General features: G+C 43.1%; 1 protein-coding gene and 1 pseudogene across 2 annotated transcripts in view; one reads left to right on the top strand and one right to left on the bottom strand.

Moving 5' to 3' along the window:
* The window catches only part of Syt16 (synaptotagmin 16), a 259,361-nt gene that overhangs the window by 130,711 nt on the left and 107,691 nt on the right, over positions 1-20,959 (bottom strand). Inside the window, exon 2 of one of the 2 annotated variants that reach the window (XM_036206626.1) lies at positions 1,064-1,249. In XM_036206626.1, coding sequence (XP_036062519.1) covers positions 1,064-1,249 — 186 coding nt within the window. Of the gene's footprint in view, positions 1-1,063; positions 1,250-20,959 lie in introns of those variants that run through there. The other variant, XM_036206624.1, reaches the window with a different exon arrangement.
* On the top strand, positions 7,271-7,773 carry LOC118595607 (annotated as a pseudogene).

Raw genomic sequence — 20,959 nt, 5'->3', positions numbered from 1 at the left:
CTTGTTTTTGTTGTATATAATCTTACTATGTTAAAGTTAAAACCTTCCTTTTTAATTAGACAAAAAAAAGGGGGGATGCTGTGGAATAATCCTCTTGTACACTATAAAGATTTGTCACTCAGACTGGTTTAATAAAATGCTGATTGGCCAGTAACCAGGCAGGAAATACAGGTAGGGCGACCAAATTGAGAATTCTGGGAAGAGGAAGGGCCAAGGAGTTGCCAGCTAGACACAGAGTCATACTGAGAAAATGTACCAAGCTACATAGCTAAACACTATCAATAAAGCTGAACTATGCCTGGCTACAGAAGCTGCTCCATCAAATGCTCTTCTACAACGCCCTTGGAATTGGAGGGTGTTGTCACGGGCTAGGACCTACCCCAAAGAGCATGCAAAGTTGCTCCTTGACCAGTTCCAATAAAGAACCTGAAGGGCATGTGAGAGGAAGTTGAGAATCTGGCTACTAAGAGCAAGAAAGCTGCCTATCCATGTCTCATCTTCCCGGGTGACAACCTGGACCCTGTGATGCTGTCCTTCATCACCAAATTCTATACTTAAGCAACTGAAAGAGTATGTCCTTCAAGAGCAAGAAGTCATCTCATCATATGACTTCCCCCTCATCAAATAGAGTTAGATATGGAAACTACAATTTTCTCTCTGGAAAGGGGGCTTCTGTGCTCCAAAGTGGAAATGGTCCTCAAACACTGAATATCTCAAAAACAGCTAAAGGAGCAACAATTCAGTATTGTTCCATCATGAAGATGAAATACTTACAGATTCTTGTCAATGAACTTTTTCTCCTTCAGGATTACTGGGAGCGGGGGAGAAGGATGTCTTCAAACTAAAGGTCTAAAGAGCATAAAGGATGGGAAGTGGAGGTAAGTCTTTCCCCATCAGCTCTAAGGACACTGGGAAGAGTTAAGGCATCCTTGGTGGTGCTGTTTATTATTGGCCAGCTCAGCTGTGAATCCTGATGGGGCCACCTTGGAAAGAGTGCCACTTTCTAGCTCTTCAAACAGCAGCAGGCTGCCTGGCTCAGAAGAACATAAAACGTGGTGCTTACCCAGTCCTGTGTGGCCCCCAGTCTCGGCTCTCAAAGACTGCTTTCTCTTCTTCCCTCTTTGTTCCAGATGCGGATGGTCTCTGATGGTTTCAGAGTACAGCTTCTTGTTGATGAAGAGTGCAAGGACAGTCAGAAGGACAATGAAAACCCCTATGGCAGACAGGAAGCCAATGGCTGCAGGAGTAACTGGCAAGAATATCAAGAGGAGGGGGAAAAAAACATCATCACTATTACAATGACTCAACTTTTGGTTCTTAAAACCGAACAGATCCAGTACTCAAACTCATTAGAACGACAAACACTCTGCAGCCTGTCCCTTGCTAAAGGGACAGGCAGGGGCTGTGACTGGGTTCACACCTCACTCAGGCAGATTTCTCACATGACAGACCTCATATCTTTGCAGGTGGGGTTTCTTCAACATAGAACACCATTCTTCGTAACAGGGCCTCAGACCTTAGCCCAACTAACTCCATGATGGAAGTACCATTCAGGCTATAAAACTCAGCCTGGAGACAGTACCACCTGCCAAAACTAAAACAGAGGCCTAATCCATAAAAAGTCTATATAGCTCTGGGAAAGTCTCAAAATGTACTATGGTTTGGGGGCTTCTATGGTTCTGCTTTGGCTAACTGTTCTTGTTAACTGAAGTATATCAACATCAACCCAGAACATGATTTTTGTCCTAAAAAGCTCACCGTGAGGAAGGCTTGGGGCTACATTGGGATCCTGAGCACCCAGTGTAGTCACTGGCCAGCTAATAAAGATTTTCTATGGCTTAAACCTGTGTCTGAACAGTCTTCTCTGGTGAATACCCTGCAACATCTTCTTGTTCCTATCACGAGCCTGGTATTCATTTTCACAAACATGAAGACAGATTCTTCAAACGAGCTACAAATGGTTGTCCAGGACTATAAACCCATGCTACTATAAAATACAACTGCCAGAAGCATATAAATTGAGCAACTTGAGAAAGATTTTAAGGATACGTCCATCAATGTTGGCAAAGGTAGAAAAAGTCATTTCCTGGATATGTTTTTGAGGACCCAAATGCGCAATAGGATGGTGACATAACTCCACATACTTTAAACAGCCCCTGATATTTAGTTCTTTAACTCTGCTATGAGCACATCAAACAGGAACACCACATCCAGCTTAGAGAAGACTCCTGTAAGAGACATTTTAGCCAAGATAACATTCAGTTAAAAAAAATCTAGAAGTCAATATGTACAAAGGAATCTATTATAGAACAAATGTCCATAAGAGAGAATAGTGGCAGAAAAATGTGCATGAAGCTTAAGGAAACAGGATCATAAGAGAAACATTAGCCCTTTGTTATGGCTAATTGTACTTGTCAATTTGACTACATCTGGAATCAACTAAAACCTAAGAAGTTGGGCCCACCTGTGAGGGATTTTCTTGAATGGATCATAAGAGATGACAAGACCCACCCTAAATCAGGGCCCCAGCTTCTGGTGGCAGCCCACATAAAGGGATATGGAAGTTTTTGCCTTTTACCTATTTGCCTTCATTCTCTTTGGAAGATTCATCTAACCTGCTACTGAGGCATTCCTTTGCTGGTGTTAAAATCTACTCTTTGAAACTGCAACATAAACCAGGCAGTAGTGGCACACACCTTTGATCCCAGCACTCAGGCGGCAGAGGTAGGCGGATCTCTGTGAGTTCAGGGCCAGCCTGGTCTACAAGTCGAGTTCCAGGACAGCTAGGGCTATACAGAGAAATCCTGTCTCTCGAAAAACCAAAATTGCTACATTAACCTGAGACCAGAAGCTCTCTGGGAATCCTCTGGGATAAGAGCACAACTTCTTTAAGTCCAGCACTCTATGGGGTGAAGACAAGAGAACCGTTCTTGATTCTGAGAGAAAGATCCTGTCTCAGGGAGATAAGATGGTGCCAGACAGCCAAGGTCATCTCAGCCCTCTGTGCGTTCACACACACACACACACACACACACACACACACACACACACACAGAGTGTCATCAATCCCAGTACCCAGCTGAAATTAGGCTCTATTTATTATCTGGCTGGCCTTGGACAAACTAATAAGTTCTTTGTACTTCCATTTCCTAAATTAAAACAAGTAAAAATAAATACAGCTGGGATTGGAGAGATTGATCAGTGATTTAGAACACTTCTCTGCCTTGCAGAGGATCTGAGTTCACTTCCCGACATCCACAGTGGCTCACAGCGGTCTGTAGCCCCAGATCCAGCAGATCGGAAACCCCCTTCTGACCTCCCAAAGGCACGACTGCCTCCTGCATTTTAAACTACACCCCACTACAGATACGTCTTTCTTATCCACACTAAAGTGTCTTGCTGAAGTGAGAAAACCCCATCTCCAAAGGTGTCCCACCATATGTGTTCTTCAGCGATACCCTCGGTGTCTCACAACCGGTGGTACAAACATCTCTGGTCTGACCGACCCTAGCTTCCAGGGCCAGCAGCAGCCAATCAGTGGGAGGTACAGCCCCCTGTGAATACTCAAAAAAAACCGCACTAGAACTGCATTGGAGTGAGCCGCAGTCTGCCTGGATCCTGGAAGACCATGGCTCAGATCACCCAGCCTCGGGCACCCGTATCCTGGAAGACCGGATCACCCAGCCTCAGACACTGGTAACAACGAAAGTCCACTCCCAGCACCACCCCTGCCTCATGACACCGCCCACTGCTGGTCACTCCAGATTTCTCCATGTGATGGCGCAGCGGTGTTAGAGAACAGAGCCTGCCAACGTTACCCTAGGACCGGCCACCGCCAGCTGAAGCCATCCTTGGTGCGCTGCTACCCCAGCCCGTGGTTGGGTGAGGGTTTATGTTTTCCTACAGGCTGGCATTCTCCAGACAAAAATGCGAGCCAGAATCTACGGCTCCGTTTCCCGTGAAACTTTGAAGCTGTTTTTCTGTTTTCAATTTTGCATTTTATGTTTAAGGAAAGAGGGATTTTTTTTAATTTACATTTATTAACTAACATCTTTACTTTTTTTCCACAAATCCACTTTTATTTCTTTACTTTCATTAGTTTAAATCCGGGAAGGGTACAGCATCATATGGATTCTGTGTCCAATGGCGTTTGCAGGAAGGTTGCTTCGGAATTTGGCGTGAGCCATACCACTGTTTCCATGGGACCAAGTTACTTTTCCCTAGATCACTTGGGTTTTGTTTGGTTTGCCTCCAGGCGTCACTGTGTTGTTGTTGTTTTGTTTTTGTTTTTTGTTTGTTTGTTTGTTTTGCTTTCTACACATAAGCACATCTCTTGCCCCCCAAATAGAATTCCATTTCATCTCCAGTATAAACACCTTCAATTTAAGGAAGAACTGTGTGCTCTCTCTGGTTCTGGAGACCTCGCTTATAGTCAGCAAAAATGGACTTGCACCAAAGCCTTCCAGACATATTTGCCTTTTAGAAGTCCTGTTCCCAGCAGGCCTCCACTGGCACCAAGATGGCAGAAAGATGCCCCGCCCTAACATCTTTACTTCTGCGCCTGCTGCAGAGGTGCAATTAGATGCATATTTGCCGAGGGAGGGGCAAGGTCGGAAGTCAAAGGACAACTGTGTGAATCATTTCTCTCCTTCCACCAAGTGTGCCCACATGACTAGTTGCAGAAATGAGGATTATAATTAACATGAGTGCTTGTGGCAGTATTGTGTCCCCCAATATATTGTGCACCTTAATAAACTTATCTGGGGTCAAAGAACAGACAGCCACTAGATACAGAGGCTAGAAAATGGTGGCACACACGCCTTTAATCCTAGCATTCTGGAAGCAGAGATCTGACTGGATCTCTGTGAGTTTAAAGCCACATTGGAAATAGTCAGGCATGCTGACACGCCTTTAATCCCAGGAAGTGTTGGCAGGAAGCAGGAAAGTATATAAGGCATGAAAACCAGGAACTAGAGCCTGGTTAAGCTTTTAGGCTTCTAGCAGCAGTTCAGCTGAGATCCATTCGGATATAAAAACAAAGAGGCTTCTAGTTTGAGGAAACAGGATGGGCTGAGAAGTTGGTGAGGTTAGCTGTGGCCTATTTCTGTCTCTCTCTGATCTTTCAGCATTCACCCCAATACCTGGCTCTGGGTTTGATTTTATTAATAATTCCTTTAATCTGGACCACACCTCCCGCTGGAAGCCTGTATAAGGACAATGGAAGAAGGAACCCTTCTTGCCCTCACCTTGTCAGCACATCTGTAGATGAATTTTTAAATAGAAAAATTATTATTAACTAGAAAACATGGAGCCTGGGGTTGGGGATTTAGCTCAGTGGTAGAGCGCTTGCCTAGCAAGTGCAAGGCTCTGGGTTGGGGGGGTGGAAGAAAAAAGAAAACATGGAGCCAAATATAGGGGTGAAAGCCTTAGATCAGGGAAAGGGAAAACCACCAGCCAACCTTCCCTCACCCACTCTGCAGCCTTCAAACGCACATTACTCCTGTCTACCCACTGTCACTTTCTGTTTGTACAGACCTCCAGGCCTCTGTGGTTGGTACTGGGATTAAAGGCGTGTGTCTCCTCATGGTGGCTCTGTTCCCTTAGTGTGGCCTTGAACACACAGAGATCCTGCCTGCTAAAGGATTAAAGGCGTGTGCTGCCTGACTTCTTGTTTACTTAAAATGGCTGGCCTTTCCCCCCTGATCTCCAGGCAAGCTTTATTTATTTATTTATTTATTTATTTATTTATTTATTTATTTATTTTTGCCAGAGCTGAGGATTGAACCCTCTACTGCTAAGCTAAATCCCCAACCCCCAATCTTTATTTATTAACATACAAATAAAATATCACCATACACATCCATTCTTTCACTGGCATTAGAGTCTGCTTCTTTGGGATTCCAGCATATACAGAAGACCAGCTGAGACACCCAGCCTTGTGGGACTGAGCAACTACTGGATTCTTGGACTTTCCATTCATAGCTGGCCACTGTTGGATTAGTTGGACTGCAGCTGTTTGTTAGTCTAATAAATTCCCTTTATATGTTTTTTTTTCTCTCTCAGAGAGATTTGTTCCATAATTTCTGTGACTCTAGAGAACCCTGATTAATACAATATTCATTTTTCATAAATTGTTCTCGAGGAGCCAATGACCATTCTTACCTACCTTTTAAGTGTCACATCTTCACTGTCCTCTAGACCCCAGCTAACTGTGTACTTGCCCACTCCATTTCGGTTGACCTGTCTTACCATTGAGACTGTTATTCACCGTGACTGACTGTGTACATGCTGATAATGGAATAAACTGCTTTTCTATCTGTATTTTTTAAAGAGATGTGAACATAGTACACATGTAGGAAATTCCTCCCAAAATTTTAATCTTAATTTTTTAAAGTACGTATTTATAGTATATGAATTTTAATTTAAAAAAAATAAGCTTAAAATTCCAAAAATACCATTTTTAGAAAGCCTGGAAGGAAGCATATGAGGAAAATCATTCTAGTTTTCTAAGATTTGTTATAAGTGATGATCTTTGTGTTTGAACATTCTGTAATTTTATTATTCAACATTTAAAATTATAAAGAGTTTAAATACTGTAAGAGTCCTGAGGACTACCATCAGCACGGTGCTGCAGTTGACGCGCACCATTGAACACACACAGCAAGCCAATAGTTCTGACAATGCAAGCCAAGGCAAGTCTGATGTTTCACTTGGGTCTACACAAAATTAGAAGCTTAGAGGGAAAAACCTTAAAGGCATTTTGCATCACATATATCAGATCATAGTGAAGAACAAATATTCCATATATCATCTGTTATGGATGACAAGGACACATATGTCATGAAACTTAAGAGCCATCTGCAGAGTAACTCATCTAATTATTCCAGTAATTACTAAATTGGAAATCAGATGGCTGTGAAGTTCGGTCACATAGTTCATGTTGAAAACTTCCTCAAAGTTAGCTGTATCTCTGGCAAGCCCCTGGAAGGCTCCATCTGTTGGTTTTCAAGCAAGAGCCCAAGGAGCCAGTAGAGCATAGAGTGAGAGAGAGAAGTCTCTTGTGTCATAGTCTCTGGACGTTTATAATTCCCCCCCTCCATGGTCAACTAAAGCCATCTGACTCACAAGAACTGGGGGAAAAAGACAGTGAAAACAACATTTAACAGAAATAGTAAGGCTGAAACCAGAAATAACTGGACAGCGACAGCAGAAGAAAGATCAGAAGCTTCATTTCTTAGGTATAAACTTTCCCAGCACTACTCCAGGAAGCATGAGAAACCTCACTGAAAACAACAAAGAAGGAGAGACGCCATGTAGGACGGCAGCCACCACAGGCTCTGAACTGAAAGTCCCTCAAACTCACTGACTCTAGGAAGAGCTGAAAGGAGGTCAGAAAGGAGTGGGTAAGGGCACAGTTGGCTGGGGTCTAGAGGACAGTGAAGACGTGACACTTAAAAAGAAAGACAGGGATGGCCATTGGCTCTTCAAGAACAATTTATGAAAAATGAACATAAGCCTTAAAATCGAATGCGAACCCACGTCTGCAGAAGTGCTTCGTCTGCAACATTTCTAACAAAAGTCAACATGAGTGGTGTGAGTAGTTCAAATGGAGTGGTAGACTGAAGAGCCATGGCAGTGCTGGCAAAGTGGCACAATTCCCACAGTATCGCAGTCATCCTGCAGGAACTTCAATGTGTGGTGATGTCTAAAAAAAAAAAAAAAAAGAACAAGAGGCGACCGCAGCTGCCAAAAGGACAGCGTGACAGCAATTAGTCACCAAAGCTCCAGCCTCCTGTTCCCCCATCCAACCTAGCTCTTCATTTTCCACAGGAGTGCATTTTCTAGAGACATCTTTTAGGACCTCAAAGTCCTAGAGAGGAGGAAGCTCACTCAGACATCATCCTGAGATACCATACTGATCCTAATTTCTTGACCATTTGAAATACCTAAGTTGTGCTGTGGAGCATCTCCCTGATGAGTGTAACAAATGTCCACCTACTTGAATCAAGAAGGCGTGCCCATCAGGAGTGGCGGGCACAACGAACAACTATAAGCAAGCACAAAACACATCACACAATCGCCTAATGCTGGCTCCATCCTGCCGGCCAGCCACCACCACATAGTAGCCCTTAGAGCAAACAGTCAGGCTTCAGGGAGCAGCCCATGGGACTACTTCTGGATTTGGGGTGCTCTGGCTGCACCCCTGCTTTCTTTCTTAAAAAGTACTATGCCTTCACAGCCACTCTCCTGTCCCCATTCTTCCACTCCCACCCTGATGAAGCTTATAATCCTCCAATCCCTCTGAAATTGGCCTTTAGTGAAGATTCCGAGCTTCCCATTTTTTCTCCCCACCTTTATAAAGGGATAATGTGAAGCATGATCCTAATTAGTCTTATCAATAAAAACCAAGAGTCAAATAATCAGGGTAACAACCTGAAAGATCAGAGGAGCAAAGGAGCAGCCACTTGGAACTTCTTATCTCTCCAGATCCTCAGGCTGAAAAGGGGGGCCGGGGCTGAGATCCTGTCTCCACCTGCCTTATATTACTGTCTCCACTTCCCTAGTGCTGGGATTAAAGGCATGCATCACTACTGTCCGGCTTATTTCTCTTTTAGACTGGTTCAATCTAGTGTAGCCCAGGGTGGCCTTGAACCCCTTATCTTCCTGCTTCCTCCTCCCAAATGCTGGGATTAAAGGTGTGTGCACCTTTAATCCCAGCACGCAGGAGGCAGAGTGGATCTCTGTGAGTTTGAGGCCACAGAGCCAGGTGGATCTCTGTGAGTTTGAGGCCAGCCTGGTCTACAGAGGGAGATCCAGGACAGGTGCCAAAACTACACAGAGAAACCCTGTCTCGAAAAACCAAAAAAAAAAAAAAAAAAAAAAAATAGTGTGTACTACCACTGCCTGGCCTCTATGGCTAACTCTGTCCTCTGATCTCCAGGCAATCTTTATTTGTCAGAACACAAATAAATAAATATCATACAACAGTAATGCTTCCTCCCTCTTCCTTAACTCCCTTGGTGCCCATCACAACCTGACACTTTCTATGGCCCAAAAAAATCAAATGAGTTTCCAAGAACCAGGCCTCACTCACTTAGCGCCAGCCACCATTCTGGGAAGGGATTACTGTTCCTCAGCCTGCCACCACCACCAGCTTTGAGCTCAGGTCTTGAGGTGAACAGAGTAGTCAAGGGGCTACTCAGACCTGGCAGAGCTTAGGGTCCTTGGTGGTTAGGCCTAGAGAAAGGCCACCCACAAAGTCCTAAGCACGCATGGTTCTGAGTCAGTTTCTTTTCTACTTATCACTTAGCTTTTACACATTGAAGAGGTTTGCACAGGGGTCTCGTGGTCACCCTGATGTGAAGCTGGACAGCTGGAACACGAGGCCCTGATCCTGCGGACTCTGGTTTCTGCGTTGCTCTTCAGGCCCTCAGCAGGGACCCCAAGGAGCTCTGTGTCACAGCGTTTTCTCATCAGTGGACCCGGCTCACTGCCACAGTTCCCACTCCGCTCAGGAGCACTAAATGCTGAAGTGTGGATGCATACCTAAATAAAGACAATTCACATGGCGGAAGGAAGGGAGGGAATAAGGGAGGGAGGAAGGGAGGGAGGGAGGGAGGGAGGAAGAAAGAAAGAAAGAAAGAAAGAAAGAAAGAAAGAAAGAAAGAAAGAGAAGAAAAGAAAGAAAGAAGGTGCTGAAGAGATGGCTCAATAGATAAAACACATAAGTTATATGTGGGGGACTGGCCCCCACACTTATTCACCCCAGGGACTCTTGAAGAAGGAGGGATAAGAGACTTAGAGATAGAGTGAAGAGAAACAGAGAGAAAACACAGGATAGACTGGAGTGAGTCTGGATACTTATGCACCAACCCAGAACTTTATTCCAAAGGTCTATTTATAACAATGCCAAAGGGTGGATCAAAAGACCGGCCCCACTTGCTAGTTACAGTCAAGTGTAGACCCTTATAAACACCTGGTACCCAGGCCTGTGGTCCAATCATTCTCTTATGCAATCCTGCTGAGTACGGCCACTAGAAACCTAGGGGGCTACCACAGTTATACAAGCATGAAGACCTGAGTTTGATCCCCAAAGGGCTTGGAAAAGTGGGGGCGAGGCTGTCCACACCTGTGACTCCAGCCCTAGGCAGATGCAAGACGACTGCTGGCAAGGTCCGGTGAGAGACCCTGGCTCAAAGAACAAGGTGGAAAACTAAAGTCAATGCCTGACCTCCACATGTGGACACACAAATAAGTATACCTGCATATACAACATGCAAGCATATGCACACATTGCAGGAGAGAGAGAGAGAGAGAGAGAGAGAGAGAGAGAGAGAGAGAGAGAGAGTGTGCACAGGTTCAATAAACTACTTAAGAATTCTTATCAAGGGGCTGGAGAGATGGTTCAGCAGTTAAGAGCACTGACTGTTCTTCCAGAGGACCTAGGTTCAGTTCTCAGCACCCACGTGGCAGCTCACAACTGTCTATAACTCCAGTTCCAGGGGACCTGAAACCCATGGCAAAGCACTAATGCACATAAAATAAAATTTTTAAAAAATGAAAAATGTTCTGTTTTTTTTAAAAAAAAAAAAAAACAGAATCCCTATCAAATAACAGCTGTAATTCCCACTCCTTCCCCTATACAATATTCTACAATAAAAATAAACAAACATCTTTGATATTTGAAAGCATATTGTGTTGTGGTTCTAAATTTGGGCATAATTAAATAATATATACTCAATAGCATTCAGAGATAAACGATAACTTTAGAATTGTAAAATATTTCATACGTGTAGACATGCATCCACACTTGTGTCCACACGCTGTGAGGAAGTGTGTGGCCCCACCTAAACCTTTGTCCTAGGAATAGCTAACAAGGGGAAGTTAACTACATGTTCAAACAAATTCTTTGGAAGTAAGAAATAGACTTTTCAAAAAATAGGGGGAAAGGAATGGCTTAATGAAACCTAAGTGAGATTTTAACATGTTCCAAAATAAAACACAGCAACATATGGAGTCACTAGCAACCAATCATCTCCCAAAACACTTGAGAATACATTTGGGGGCCGCACAGAGTGCTATCTTTAATATAGTAATATATGTGTTGAAATGTGTCCATCTTCTTCTGAAAATTAAGTGGTCTAACCTATCTGATTTACATGTCCAAATACAAATTCTCACTTAGCTTACACACACACACACACACACACACACTCACACATATACACACACACATACACACACACACACACACACACACACACACACACACACACACACCCCTCTACAAGTCAAGACTCATCAAGCAAGCTCAATCACTTTTCCCTTAATGCTCAAGGATAACAGTTTGGAAGTAACACTTGAAAATGACAGAAAGGCAGCAATGTACCCCCCAAATGGAAGCTCTGAGGCTTGGGGTCTTTCCTCCATGGTTTGAGTTCCCCTAGACACTGTGACAGCTCTCTACTGGCCCAGACATCCTTCATCTTCCCAGAAGGAAAAGAAGATAGAAAAAAAGCTCAAGGGATTAGGTTATTCTGCCAGTTTTTAAAGCCACTGCCAACATTTCTAGACTGTCAGTATCTTATTAGCATGCTCTTGTAGCCAAATTTAATTGAGCAATATATGGGCCTTGTACAATTTAGCCTTTGCAAAGAAACCTGAATAGTTAACATGGGGCGACTGTATTTATTACCATCTGATATTACTCAGCTTAATAGAATTCCATGATAAAACTGGGAACATATGCCCAATAAAAACATATCTTATGAAAACCTGGGAGCTTATAGATCATGGTTTCCCCTCCCCCAACTTATCCCAGATCCTCCGCACCTCCCTACCCATTCAAATCCCCCGACTCTTTCTCTCTCTCATTGAAAAACAAACAGGCATCTAAAAAAATGTAAATAAAATAAAATAAAAACAAACCAGAATTAGACAAAATAACCAAATAGGAAAAAAAGAGAGACAAAGAAAGAACACATGAAACACATACAGACACAGAGATACACATTCATTCATTCATTCTCTCTCTCTCTCTCTCTCTCTCTCTCTCTCTCTCTCTCTCTCTCACACACACACACACACACACACACACACACACACACGAATCCCATAAAAACGCAAAATCAGAAAGCATAATATATAAGCAAAAGACCTGTAAGGTTTAAAAAAAATGCCCAGACAAAACATTGTGAGACTAAATAAATACATGCATGCATGCATGCTTGCATACATACATATATACATACTCACTGCAAAAATACCACTGAGTACTGTTTGTGTTGGCCATCTACTGCTGGGCATGAGGACTGCCCCTAAGAGTGGTTTGTTTCCCCAGTGAGATTCTGTTGAAGAAAACTGATAGCAAGTGGTTTTCGATTGGAAACAGCTTCCAGGTTAGAGACAGGGCTTAACTTCACTCAGTACTAAGGCTCCATCTGGCTTAGACCTGTGTAGGCCCTGTGCATGCTGCCTCAGTCTCTCTGAGTTCATAGCTGCATCAGTCCTGTTGTTGCTAGCAGGCCTTGTTTCCTTGGTGTCCTCCATCCCCACTGACTCTTAACAATCTTTCTGCCTTCTCTTCTGCAGGCTCCCTCAGTCTTGACGGGAAGGAATTGATGGAGGCATCCTATCTAGAACAGAGTGTTCCAAGGTCTCTCACTCTCTGCACATTGTCCAGCTGTGGGTCTCTGTACTTGTTGGGATGGGTTTCTTTTAGATCAATTGGGACAATTTAATTTTCAAATAGACAGAAGTGGATAGATTCATCTACTTCAGATGAATAAAATATCTTAGGAGAATAATATTCAACTTTCTTCAACACTCCAAAACAAATGCATTTGGAGAACATTTGGAGTGAATTTAATTTTGATTTGTTTATGACTTCTTTATTTTTCAACTCACAGAAGACTACCCACACAGGGAGACTGAAATTTTAACAGAATTGTTTGAAACTAATCCAATCCCTTTTTGGGAAAAAAATTAAGCCACTTTCTTGCATCCTAGAGCAATTATAATACTTTAATGATTATTATGAAATGCTTCATTTTTAAAGTTTTGCCCACCCACAAAAAATAATGTATAGGGTTAAATGTTCAAGGCTATTGTGAAGCAGAGAATGAGACATCTAGATATGGAAGATTTAAAGGCATTTCAACTTCTAATTTCATGCACAACACATTTTCTTGTGTTCAGAAAGATACTTGTAAGTTCATCTTGTTGCTCAGAATTTGTTAGTTGCAAACATCAAAAGCTATTGATACTTCATCCAAAAGCAAAGCTGTATAACCTAACACTAAAATCAAGTATCTAGTGTAGCATCCCTTCCTAAGGCCCAGACCATATGACAGCCACTTAGGTAACAATGGCAACAAAACTGTCATGATTTTCAAATAAAACAGGAACTTTTCATACTATTGGACCTTAGCAAGAGTGCCTCCCAATGAGGCAGCTCCTCTAGATGGATTTCTGGGTGGGGAAAAAAGCCTCTTCCAAAGCAGATGGGGGAGTCTAATCAATTCTCAGATTTCTCTACTCTAAGTATTTACTGGTTCTTTTTAATTACAAAAAGAAAAAAAAAAAGACACCATAAATTGTCTGTTTTACTGTCTGTGCTAATTTCATTTCATTATATCCTTGGAGTAAGCTATTATTTTCCCACTGGTTCCCATGGCATTTTTCATTATCAGTTGCTAATTGTCTAGCATTCACATTGGAATGTGAACCAAGTAGGCTGCTGCGTGGGCTGAAGTTCTAGAGGAAGCTGAGCAGCGATAGGATTCAGCATTGTTATTATTGTGGCACATTAGAAAATTTCCACCCACTTACATGCCCACATTGCTCTATTGCACATCATCCATACCCAGAGGGGCCATGCACTGAAGCATGGAAGGCCATCTGGACCAGGCATCCCACTTGGTGATTATCATTGCACATCAAGGGATGATTATACATTGGGTCTGGTGGGTACAGCTGTGAAGCCAGAGGTCTGGCTCCACTTGGCATTTGTGAGTGCTGATCTTCTAACACAGCTATGACAGGTCTATTTAAGAGGTTCCTTGATCACCAACCTTGAGAAGTACCTGACTCAGCCAAAGGATACCTTCAAACCCCACTCCCCTTTTACATTGCCAGATTGAAGCCAATTCAGAGAGCCAACCAATTCTTGAGATGTAAACAGGTTGTCTAAATATATTTTGACATGAAGTGATTCTTAAAGTTATTCCCAGTGGAAACTTCCCTTCAACATGTTGGTTGTGCAATTTGAAGACTCTCACTGTAGGATATTGCTATTGCCCTTGGTTTCCTCCCAGAACTGAAAGGTTAAGAACCTATTTCTGAAGACACCCCAAACATCAAAAGCATTGGAGGAATCAAACTCGAACTGACCTGGAAGCCTCCTACCTGAGGGCTAGCTCTCATAGTATGCAAAAGTGCTATGCAATCTCTCAAGGGAGAAAAGAAATCAACAGTCCTACCCAACTGTAAAGTCTATGAACCACAAAAAATAACCATCATGGCAATATATCTCTACAGTACAATAGTGGCATTTGTATCTTGGGGGCAACCAACAGCCATCTCATTGGATTTAAATCCCACTTGACAGGAGGGAATTATACCTGGTACCATAAACCTCTAAGCCAGTTACTCATGGGTGAAGGTCATAGACCCTAGAAAAGAACCTACTACTGACACTTTACTAAACCAGTGTAAATTCCCAACTGCCTTCTAATACATGCACTGTATCCCCAGGTAGGTGTGCCCCTCACCTCTCATCCAACCCCAACCACAATAACATAACATCTACAACAGAACCCCATACACCCAAGTCCAGGGAACATCACAGAGGTAGGAAAAGACTATAGGAGCCAGAGAGAGGACTGGGTATCTGCTGTGAAATAGTGTCTACTATGTATGACAGAAGCTGTACCCAAGACCTCCCAAAAGTGCTGTCACCTATACAAGTCCTGCACAGTTACAGCACCAGTTCACATGCCAGTATGAGTGGGGGAAATTTCATAAGGCTCTGCTCCTAATGAAGAGCTATAAGCAACTAATGGCTTCTGAAAGAGGGAAATCAGTATTACCCCTGAAGGCTTATCCAATCCAAGTGGACACCCTAAGCACATACACGTATGAGAAACACCAAATGCACTCAGCAGGCTATATTTATATGAACATATGCACATATATGTAACACTTTTTTAAAGAAGAGGTAATGAATTCCAGAGGGACGGCAGGGAGAAGGTGGGGTGGAAATTGTGTAACTATCCATATTCATACATGAAATTTTCAAGGTGAAAAAAAAAATTTTCAATCTAAAAAATTATTCACAATGGGGTTGGGGATTTAGCTCAGTGGTAGAGTGCTTGCCTAGCAAGCGCAAGGTCCTGGGTTCAATCCTCAGCTCAAAAAAAAAAAAAAAATTAATCACAATGGATCCCAACTGGATCTTGGTGGCTAATTATATTTATCTTTATGGATTCAAAAAGTGCAAAACAAGGGTTGGGAATTTAGCTCAGTGGTAGAGCACTTGCCTAGCAAGAGCAAGGCCCTGGGTTCGATCCTCAGCTCAAAAAAACAAACAAACAAAAAAGTGCAAAACAAAAATCTGTTAGACGAGTCCAAACAATGTGTGTAGGATCGAGGGAGTTGTCCAAGTCCCTTCATCACAATGCAGAAGGTGATGTGTTTATTTGTGTACTTTGCAGGCCCTGCATTGCAGAGTCATGAGAAACAAAGGTCTAATTGTAACACACGGGGCGCTGATCACTTGCAGCGGAAAACAATGCCTTCCTTTGAGAGGTGAACCAAGATCCTTTCAAATACTGTGAAACATGAAAGATGCCATCGGACGGCTTCAAGCAACCTCTCCAGAAACCACCACAGTCCAATTCCATCCCGGGGCTTCACAGTTCAAGATGAGGAGATTTGAAATTCCCAGAGAAATGCTCAATGTGTGAACTGGCTCACTCCAATTAAACCAATGCGGCATTACCAAGCTCAGGGTTCAATTAATTCATCCTCGTTGTCAAAAGTCCTCTGAAACCTCACGTGTCTCCATCACTCCAGTCTCACCGGGCAGATTTAATGACACTGTCCTTTGCACGTGGGCATACCTTCACACAAAGGTTAGTATGTTTCCTCATTGGTAGTTTAACCCAGGGGTGGCCTCCTCTTTACTCCTCAACACATTCTTGATGCTCTGTTTAAAGAGAGCTGAAATCTCTGTTAGTTTAAACGAATGAGAAAGAATAACCCATAATGTTTTCCTTTCTTTTGGATTCATTGATCCATAGTCTCCCCATCAGCGAATGGTTGCTGAATTAGACAGGAGAAGATAAGCCCCTCAGGACTTCTTCAGAAAACAGAACCCTTGTTCTTGCTGGCTCTGACACTTCATGGCTCTGCTGCTCTTGCCCTGTGGTTTTAGGTCCATCAGTGGTTCCAGGCCTGCAGCCCATGACCAAATGCACAGGCTGCAAAAACTATTACTTCTAAAAACATACACAGCATACCTAGCCACACAGGAGCAGGGCTGAGGCTGAGCCTGGCTTCTCCACACATTCTGATGGTGTTGGTTTTCTCCACACTCCACTGTTTCTCCCTAAAACCCTCTTCCACAACATTGCAGAATCTTCAAAGGAATGCCCTCCTCCTCCCCAACCTCACCTAATGAGGAAGCCAAAGAAGTGTGCCCCCGTGTGATTGACAGCTGGCAGCATCTGTTCTAATGCTTATGATAGCTGAGGTCACTGCTCTGCCAAGTAATCCCTTTCTTCTTCATCTGTGTCTTCTCAGCAGACATTCTTCCTCACAAAGAGAGGATACGTCTGTCCTGTGAGTCTCTCATGACAGCTCTGTGCCTCCCAGCTTTCTTTCCCTCACCTAAACAATGGTAGCTTTCTAGTTCCCTCCTCTTCCTCCATAGAATAGGACCTTGTCCTCAACAACTCTGGGGTTTGAAAAGAAAGATAAGTGAGGTCTTTGGAAAAATGGCCATTGTAGCCTCTTTATTCATTCATTCATTCATTCATTCATTCATTCATTCATTCATTTGGTGGTACTGAGATTGCACGTGTGAGGTAAGCATTCTACCACTAGGCTACATCCCCTGGCCCCACCCCCCCCCCCATGCCTGCTTCTCTGAATGTTCTCTGCAAATTCCCACAGCCATCAGCTCTGTAGGATGTCTGGACAATAAAACGCAGAACCCAGCAACAGAAAAACATTACTTGAGAGCGTGCGGCTTTCAAACTAATTTCTATTGGGTAGAGACCAAGGGGACTGTGGGTGTCTAAACAGGCTGCTGCTGAAGCCTCTGAGGGAAGCAAAGAGCCACAGCATCCTGTAACACAGGCAAGTTAGACCGAAACTTTCCAGAGTGGAGATGGAAAGACTTCCAAACGTTCTCTCTTATTTTCCCCCCTTCCACCACCACCACTAATCTAGGAAAGGACTCACTAAAAAGCATCATTTCAAAACCAAAAATATTCAGTACATGTCTTCCATGGGACTGCAACCATCTAAACCCCTGCTGAGGTTCTCTTCCCACTGTGAGGAGAAAAATGAAACAAGAAATGTATTTCTCACGTCTTTCCAGTATGCTTTCATTACTGAAATCTAGTGGAGGCCCACTGATAGTTCCACTGAAGAGAGTAGAGATTGAAAACAGCCTGTTCTTGAACCAACCTGAGATGACTTCTTCAATAATTCAACCATGTATTGGGCATCCATTCTTGATGTCTGACCTCAAGAAGTTTAATAAAGATTTTCACAGAGGACTCCATTCACGCAACATTCATTCCACATTTAACAAGACTTGCAAAAAAATTCCTGCTATGTGACTTAGCAAGAATCACTCCCGAACTTAGTTTTAAAACACCCCATCATCTACATCCATAAGTACTATCTACAATAAAAATGAGACCAAAATCTGAAATGTAGATATTAAAGATGCCAAAGAAATTGGTGGGAGATATTGCCTTCTTACAATTTGACAAAAAATAAAACAGGATATTCTGCCAATTTCTAATCATCTCTAATATTGATAAATAAGTAAGTTTAATTAATGAGAAATATTTTTATATATGGCCAAAAAAGCCTTACTAACAAAGACACACACAAAAAAAAAAAGAAAAAAAACTCCATATATTTTCCAAAGTGCTTGTTGATGTGTCTTAAAGCCTTAAAATATCATTTTAAATATAAAATCATTTCAATTGTCCACAAACAAGATATTAAGAACTTAGCCCCTACTTCCTTGTGGTAGAGACATGGGAACTTGATGTATGGAAGGAGCAAATTTGTACTAGGGAAATGATGATGGAGTGTGCACATGGGGGGAAAGAATAAGGACAGGAAGACTGTAAGAAAATGAGCCACAAGAGTGAAAAGAAAAGAAGAGATTCTGTTTGGCCAGGTAAAGGGGGCTTTGAAGTGGAGAGTACAGTGTCAGGCAGTAAACAAGAGAACTCAGGACTTCTCACAGAGTCACTTTGAATTAGGAGAACCCCAGCTTACTAGGCAGAATGGGAGGGTTAGGGATGAGAGAACCAACAGCTACCATTCACCCAGGCACAGACTAGCCTGAAGAGGGAGGCAAAGGTAGGAGTCTAAAGGACTACTGATCTCAGTAGGAGATGGTGCCTCGCTAGGAGAACCCTGGCTCTTGAAGCCCTTGGAGGTCTTGTGATGATGGTATCTCACTATGAGTCATGAAGGTACCGGTGATGACTGGGGAGTCCTTTAGCAGGAGCCAGCCCAAGGCAGGGCACGGACAATGAAAGATGTTGGTATCTGCACAATATAACTGAGATCAGGAATCTGTTCAATAATGTCAGAAAGGCAGACACAGACACCCTCCTTGTCTGTATCAGTGCTCTGGTGTGTCCAGACTAAGATGATATGGAAATGTACTACCCAACCTCCTGCCTCCAAAATGGTGGTCATTAGCATAAGAATGGGGCAAAGGGTTATGGTCAATGCAGGAACAAGGCAGGATAAACCTTTCTCTGTTCAAGCAGATGTGGCATCCCTACCCGAAGTCCAGTAAAACTTACAGACCTTGTCAACCATTCTGGTTCTCAGACTGAGCTGGGGACAGCTGGTCTAATGAGGATTCCAGGGAAGCCTGCCTACCCCTGCATGGGTTACAAACAGAAAACCCAGTAGGGGAGAAACCGAGAATGAGCCAAGCAGGAACAGAATCTCCAGGGAAGCTATGCAGAACAAAGGCACGCAGCATCATAATTATTATATTTTGCACTTACTTGGCACTTGCTATGTGCCAGGTCCTTTACGCTCATTTAAGTCTAACAATGGTCCCGTGAAATTGAAATTATTATCATCATCACTTAACAGATGAGACAAAGCTGAGCTGTAGAAAATGAGGGAAACGCCCACAGTCACAAGGTAGTAAGTGTCAGAGCCAGGATTTGACCCCAGCAGTCTAGCTGGAGTCCTCCATTGAATCATTCTGCTAGCCTGCCACTTGCAATGGAACTTCTCTGACACTACAGTGTAATAGATTTAGCAACCATAAGCACAACAATTTTGGTCTGAAGTCTGAAGAGCAAACAAGAATACAGAATGGTATGAGGACCTTGGACACCAATTTGAGCCAACAGATGGAAATAGAAAAAAAAAAAAAAAACCTGGAAATAAAAGGGATGTCTCCTCAAAGGTCAAAGTTAAAGTCAAAAATATTTGCTGACCCTGAAAAAAGAGTAATACATATTAAACAAAAAAAAACAACAACAAAAACTATGTGGTTGCACTTTGCTGCATGCATCTGTTTATTATGTATGTTCTCAGCCTGAGATTTCCTCCCATGGAGATAAAAATTACCATTGCGCATAAGCAGATGACTGCAATAAATATGGTAAGGAACTAGCATTGCCAGAAAGGTTTTTTAAAGAAAGAGAGAAAGGCTGCTAATTCTAAGATTTCGAGCTGAAAAGCCCCCAAATGACATCAGCCTAAATACTCCTAGAAAAGGAATGACAGGAAGCTGGCTCCTGGAACTTTCTCTTTGGAGGTGACTCATTTCATCAGCAGGGACAGGAGTGAGGCAGAACATGCAGGGGGGTGTCAGGAGGGTTGGGGGAGGGGGGAACCTGGTTTCTCTTCTGCTCTACACCTTTTTTCCCTTTGATGCCATTACAACCCAGGTTTTGCCCTGCCCCCTCCCCAGTTCAGATGTGGGAGTCCTAACCCCCAGTACTTTGGATCGTAACCATATTTAGACATACCATCTGCTGAGAAATAAGATAAACTGAGTTCTTAAGAATGGAGCCACATCCAACTCAACTGCTGTCTTTATAACAAGAAGAAATTTGGCCACCGGCATGGGCATGTAGGAAGAAAGCCCCTCTCAAGACAAAGGCAGATGACCACCTATGACAACGAGGAAGAATCAGAGCAGCCCTTGATCTCAGAAGCCTCCCTGCAGACCAGCTGCTGTTTACACCTCACAGGCAATGGTATTTGTTACAGCAGCCTAGCCGACTAACACAGCTGCACGCTTTGAACTACAGATGTAGATCAGAGAATCACTTGCTGTCTCATTGACTAAATATGTATGTCTCCCAATCCTAAAACAGACACAATCAGAGCTGGGAAGAGATCACGCCACTCACAGAGCTGGGAAGAGAAAAAATGACGCAAGACCTCACAGGTTTCTGGAACAAAGTTGAGCACGGTGAGGCCTCTGTTCAAAACCATACTCTAGTCCTTGTGAATCAACACAAAAAGCCTTTAGATTCTCTCTGTTACTTGCCCCCTCTACCCTATAAATTCATCCTTCGGCATATTACACCAAATCCATCTCCTACCAAGTATGCCTTCTCCTGTCACTCCTCAACGGAGGCTAATTGTTCCTCAGTAGCTACAAGATCAAACCCATCGAGTCTTCATACACGGAATCCAATTTGAACCCAAAGCGACCTCCCTCATC

The sequence above is a fragment of the Onychomys torridus genome, chromosome 14 (genome assembly GCF_903995425.1).
Source record: "Onychomys torridus chromosome 14, mOncTor1.1, whole genome shotgun sequence".
NCBI classification, from domain to species: domain Eukaryota; kingdom Metazoa; phylum Chordata; class Mammalia; order Rodentia; family Cricetidae; genus Onychomys; species Onychomys torridus.
This window is presented reverse-complemented; position numbering and strand designations above follow the sequence as displayed.